Raw genomic sequence first — 6317 nt, forward strand, 5'->3', positions numbered from 1 at the left:
GTTAAAAAAACAAAAAAATTAGGGGCGCCTGGGTGGCTCAGTCGGTTGAGCGTCCGACTTCAGCTCAGGTCACGATCTCACGGTTCGTGAGTTCGAGCCCCACGTAAGGCTCTGGGCTGATGGCTCAGAACCTGGAGCCTGCTTCCGATTCTGTGTCTCCCTCTCTCTCTGCCCCTCCCCCATTCATGCTCTGTCTCTCTGTCTCAAAAATAAATAAACATTAAAAAAAAAATTAAAAAAAAAAATTAAATGCCTCTTCTGAGGCTGTTCACGTACTATCGCTTTTCCAATTTTTTACTTAGTCATGGACTTCAGTCTGACCTGACACCATTCTTTCTACAAAACTGTATGTTTGAATCGCAACATATTTTTTTTTTATAATGGATGTTAAAATACATTGATGGCTGAAAAAAGAAGAGACAAAAAGAATCTCCCTGGGTCCTGCTAAAATTGCCTCATACTCTGTGCACCAATGCAGCAGATGCTTAAACAAAGTAACTTACAGGGACTGGAGAAGACTTTTATTGGGAGCGTTAATAATAGAGAATAAGAAATCCCCTGGGACGCCTTGGTGGCTCAGTCGGTTGGTTGAGTGTGTGACTATGGCTCAGGTCATGATCTTGCAGTTCCTGAGTTTAAGTCCCATATTGGGCTTGCCACTCTCTGTGCATAGCTGGCTTCACATCTTCTTTCCTGTTCTCTCTGTCCCTCCCCTGCTTGCACTCTCCTTCTCAAAAATAAATAAAACATTAAAATTAAAAAAAAAATCCCTTATGTGATGGAAACTACATAGAAATCTTGTTATTTTCCAAGGCCAACGTAATTATCCCTTTTATTAAAGTTAGGTGGTGAAAACAGCTATATATGCAGTTGTTTGTTTTTTTTTTTTTCTCTACAAGTGCTTTAACAAAAGTAATGCCATTCATTACATTATTGCAATGTTTTATGCACTCCAAAGTCATTTTAATCAAATGAAAAAAAAAGGAGTAAAATTAAGTAATAAAGAAAGCAAGTAAGGGAGCCAGACCCAGGGTTAATGAGGGGCAGAAAACAGATCTTGGTTAGTCACTTCCTCCCTGAATCTATGAAAACTTTCTCTTTCAATTCCTTAGTCAGTCTCTACGGGAAGAAACAACCACTCTATGTTTCACATACTACCCTGCCTGTGTAGGCTTTCGCACATTGTTTCCTACTCTTTTCTCTATGCTCTGTAAGCACAGCAAAGGCATTATTTCCATATACATCCCTAAGTCACGCTAAGCACGCGGGAGGTGTTTCAAATTGTTGAATAAATGGTCCAATGGTACACATAAAAACAGACATCTAGAAAAAAAATCCTTTTAATAACCATCATTAATAATACTTAATAAAATTGATAGCATTCTTAAAACTAGAGCACCCAGGATAAGAACTGAATAAATACAGATTTAAGAGGAGGTAAGACTGGGAATATTTTTGTTAACTTACATAAGACATCGTATTGACCTATATTTAAGTGAGACAAGTGTTGCCACACTCAACACTATAAAAATATGGTTTTAGTGTTTTCTACCCATCAGTCTGACAGATAGTATTGTTGGCACTTATATGAGATCGAAAAAGGGGAAAGAAAAGATTTCAATGTATCTAAAGCAAACACAGTCTGAGAAGGGCAATGGCAAGATTAAATTCAACAGGACAGAAGTTCACTGGTGGGCAGTAGGATTTAAAAACCACCTGAGTATAAGCAGAAGCAGGACAGAAGGACCCCCATGTAATCAACTTAAAGGTTTGTGGAAGAATAAAAGTGAGAGATGTGGCAGTTAAGTCTGAGACAGTCTGGACATGATGAAAGAGAATCCTCTTTGCTGAGCCTTGGGGCATGTTCCATGCTTAAGGCCTCACCAAATCAACTGTCAGCAGGAGCTGGATGGCTGATACAAATGCACATACATAGTGCATCAGGCAAGGATATGCTGGAGAATACATGGTCCCAATTCAGACCGAAGCTGCTCCCCGGCATCTACCAAGGCTTCATCACATAAAAACAGAGGGCCAGCGTTGCCAGCACTGGAATTTGCTAAAGAAAAGCCACAAATCTTGACTCCTACATGAAAGTTAATGATTATTAAGTCTTAGTGATTACTTACAATATTTAGAATACCATATAGGACAGACAAAACACATCTGTTACTCCAACTTGACCCTTCATCCTTCGGTTTGCAAACTGTGGTGTCACTGCACTCAACAAAATTTAAATTTTTATAGTAGTTATGTTAGCAAAACCATGGCTCTCAAAAGTTTTCCTGTGATTAGAGTGCTAAATATTAATGCATTGAGAATGTATTAAAATGCTAGGAGCGCCTGGGTGGCTCAGTCAGTTAAGCGTCCAACTTCAGCTCAGATCATAATCTCATGGTTCATGAGTTCGAATGCCCTGTCAGGCCCTGGGGCTGACAGCACAGAGGCTGGAGCCTCCTTTGGATTCTGTCTCCCTCTCTCTCTGCCCCTCCCCCACTCGTGTTCTCTTTCTTTCCAAAATAAAAATTATAAAAATTTTTAAAAAAGATGTATTAAAATGCTCAAGAGAAAGATCACTTCCAAGCATTATATACTTCCTAAGCATTATATTATTGCACCAGATGATGTGAGACCTCAAAACTCTTGAATATGGAGACCACTGACTTTTACATTTTATATAATTGCATTACAGTTTGCATAATTAATATAATTTACATTAAAATTCTTATAATTTATATTGTTTCTGCCTCCCTCTCTCTTCTAGAATTATGCACCTTAATTCATGGAAGATTATTACCATTAGTCCCTTCCTCAATTCAATTATTTGGTAGATTTCACCTATGCCCCACTCCCATTCCATACCTCCCTAAAAGTATAAACTATTCCAAGGTATTTGATGTATATATTTCTTTTCTGTGTGGCCTCATACATTAAATAGTTTTTGTTCCTATCTTATTTTTTAAATTTAATTTTACTTTTTTAATATTTCAAGTTTTTACTTAAATTTTAGTATATAGTGTAATACTGGTTTCAGGAGCGGAATTTAGTGATTCACCAATTACATATAACACCTAATGCTCATCCCAACGAGTGTCCTCCTTAATGCCCGTCGCTCATCTAGTCCACCCCCACCCACCTCCCTCTATCAACCCTCAGTTTGTTCTCTGTAGTTAAGAATCTTTTATGGTTTGCCTCCCTCTTTTGTTTTTCCCTTCCCTTATGCTCATCTGTTTTGTTTTGTAAACTCCACATATGAGGGAAATCATACGGTATTTGTATCTCTCTGACTTACTTCACTTAACATAATATACTCTAGCTCCTTCCATGTCTTTGCAAACAGCAGGATTTCATTCTTTTTGAGTAATATTAATGGAATCTTCTTTACCCATTCATCAGTCAATGGACATTTAGGTTCTTCCCATAATTTGGCTATTGTTGATAATGCTATGATAAACACTGGGTTGCATGTGACCCAACATGCATGTATCCCTTGGATAAATACCTAGTAGTGCAGTTGCTAGGTCATAAGGTAGTTATATTTTTAACTTTCTGAGGAAACTCCATCCTGTTTTCTAGAGTGGCTGTACCAGTTTGTATTCCCATCAAGAGTGTAAGAAGGTTCCCCTTTCTCTACATCCTTGCCAACATTACTTGTTTTCTGTATTGTTAATTTTAACCATTCTGACAGGTGTGAGGTAGTATCTGTATGGAAACACAAAAGATCCCACATAGCCAAAGCAATCTTGAAAAGGGCAAGTGAAGCTAGAGGCATCACAATTCCAGATTTCAAGCTATAGTGAAAAGCTACAGCCATCAAGACAGTATGGTACTGGCACAAAAACAGACACACAGATCAGTGGAACAGAACAGAAAACCCACAAATGGAGCCACAACTATCTGGTCAGTTCATCTTTGACAAAGCAGGAAAGACTATCCAATGGAAAAAAAGACAGTCTTTGCAACAAATGGTGTTGGGAAAACTGGACAGTGACATGCAGAAGAATGAACCTGGACCACTTTCTTATACCATAAACAAAAATAAATTCAAAATGAGGAAAGCCCTAAATGTGAGACAGGAAACCATTGAAATCCTAGAGGATAAAACAGGCAGCAACCTCTTTGACCTCAGCCACAGCAACTTCTTACCAGATGCATCTTTGGAAGCAAGGGAACAAAAGCAAAACTGAACTACTTCATCAGAATAAAAAGCTTCTGCACAGCAAAGGAAACAATCAACAAAACTAAAAGGCAGCCTATGGATGGAAGAGGTATTTGCAAATTACATATCGGATAAGGGATTAGTATCCAAAATCTATCAAGAACTTATCAACCTCAACACCGCCCCCCACCAAAAGCAAATAATCCAGTTAAGAAATGGGCTGAAGACATGAATAGACATTTTTCCAAAGAAGGCAGTCAGATGGCTAATAGACACGTGTTCTTACCTTCTTAACTTACAGAAACAGTACACTGTGTTCTAGAGCTACTTTTACTTTCCTACAAAGCATGTTGTTTTCAACATGTGTGTTGACTTAGTACTGAAATTATGGATGCCCAGAAAGTCTGTAGCTTGCTGGTACCACAAGCAACATTGCACGAATCAATCTGTGTGCATTCCTTTGTAAACTTTAAGGTTCATGTCCAGGACTGGGATTGCTGGCTCAGAGAGCATTAATTTTACTAAGTACTGCTTTAGTGCCTTCCAGGACTCCTGCAGCCATCTACATTCCCACCACAGAAGGTGAAGATTCCTGTTGTTTATGTTCTGCCAAACATGTGGCATGATCCATGCCCATAATGTATCTAGAATGATATCTCTTTACGTAATTTTCATTTTTTCTATTCCAGAGGTGGAGCAATGGATTACCTTGCTCCTGGCAAAATGGAGCTCGAGGCCATGAGTAGATATACCAGCCCAGTGAAACTGGCTCTCTTCCCCCACCTGACCACAGTGCTATTGGCTGCTAGCGTATTCTTTACCCTCTGGTTCTTCACTTGCAAGGATACCTCCCCCAAGTGCACTCTGGATATCTACAAAGAGTTCCTCATCTCTTTGGTGGCCTCGCTCCTCATGGGATTTGGAGTCCCCTTCCTGCTGCTCTGGATCAGCATGTACATCTGAACTCTCAAAGGTTCCAATCAGGTGGCTTCATGGAACCCCTGCTTTGGTAAACTGATTGTTTTACTACTGCTGGGAGCGCCCTCACCAGCTGCTCACAATAAAGGTAGATGTGTGCAAAAAATCTTTCATTTTTGTATTTACCAATGAACATGAGCCTCTCCTTATAAGACTAGTGATTTTTTTAGGCTTCTTCTGTAAGTTCCTGGTCCAAATTTTTGCAATCCTATGTTGAGATATTTATATTTTTATTACTGATTTGTAGTAATCTCTACTATAGTAAAATACACATACACACACACACACAGAAACACATGCATACAAATCGCTTGGGGACCTTGATACAATACCTATTCTGACCTACTGGGTTTGAGGTGAGTCCCCAAAGTCTATATTTTCCATAAACTCTTAGATGGTAATGATAATGATGATGAGGCCTGTCCAAGAACCACACTGTAAGTGGCAAGGTTGAAGATTATATTTGACTACCTGTTAACCTTTATCCTTCCATTTATATTTAAATTTATCACAGTTCACAGAAGTATCCAACTGAGGGTTTGCATGATATTGGTCAAAGTAATTAATAATAAAATTAATTTAGGTATTCTAAAAATATATATTGTTCTTGATTAAAGGACAGGCATATCTTTCCACTTACCCAGATCATTTTCTATGTTATTAACTTCAAAATTTTTCCATAGATTTCTCATGTAGCTTTAGTTAAGACCTAAATAACACATTAGTTTTTGTGAATTTTCTGAAAAGTGTATTATTTATAGTTGGTTATAACTGGTTTGGAGAGGGATGCTGTTGATTTTATTATGTTTGTACTTTACCGACAACCATGTTGAAAACTAACCCTTATTAGTCCAAATACTTTGCTGATAGTTATTTACGGTCATTGTTGTTTTTAGGTACATAACCACTTAATGTGCCCCAAATCCCAACTTTATCTTTTCTCTGTCAATTCCTAACACTTATTCTCAGAGCATTGATCAAGATATCAAATACTATATTATACAGTAGTTGTGCTAGCGAATGTCCTAATCTTGATCTATATTTTAAAACAGCATCTAAATGTTTTCAGTAGGTATAATGTTTGTGGTAGATTTTTAGCAATCATTGTACTTAATGGGAAAAAATATATTTTATATGTTTTTAGATATATTTATTAGGAATATGTTTTTATAGCAATATA

The 6317-nt window shown here is 37.8% G+C and overlaps 1 protein-coding gene across 1 annotated transcript; it reads left to right on the forward strand.

The window, feature by feature from the left end:
* Nucleotides 1-4882: 4882 nt before the first annotated feature.
* LOC109279008 (transmembrane protein 258-like) lies at nt 4883-5122 on the forward strand. The gene has a single exon (XM_053907654.1). It carries the CDS (start codon nt 4883-4885, stop codon nt 5120-5122), a length of 240 nt encoding a protein of 79 aa, XP_053763629.1.
* Nucleotides 5123-6317: the final 1195 nt, after the last annotated feature.

This window comes from Panthera pardus, unplaced genomic scaffold, assembly GCF_024362965.1.
Source record: "Panthera pardus isolate Hobbes unplaced genomic scaffold, ASM2436296v1 HiC_scaffold_2, whole genome shotgun sequence".
Taxonomy (NCBI): Eukaryota; Metazoa; Chordata; class Mammalia; order Carnivora; family Felidae; genus Panthera; species Panthera pardus.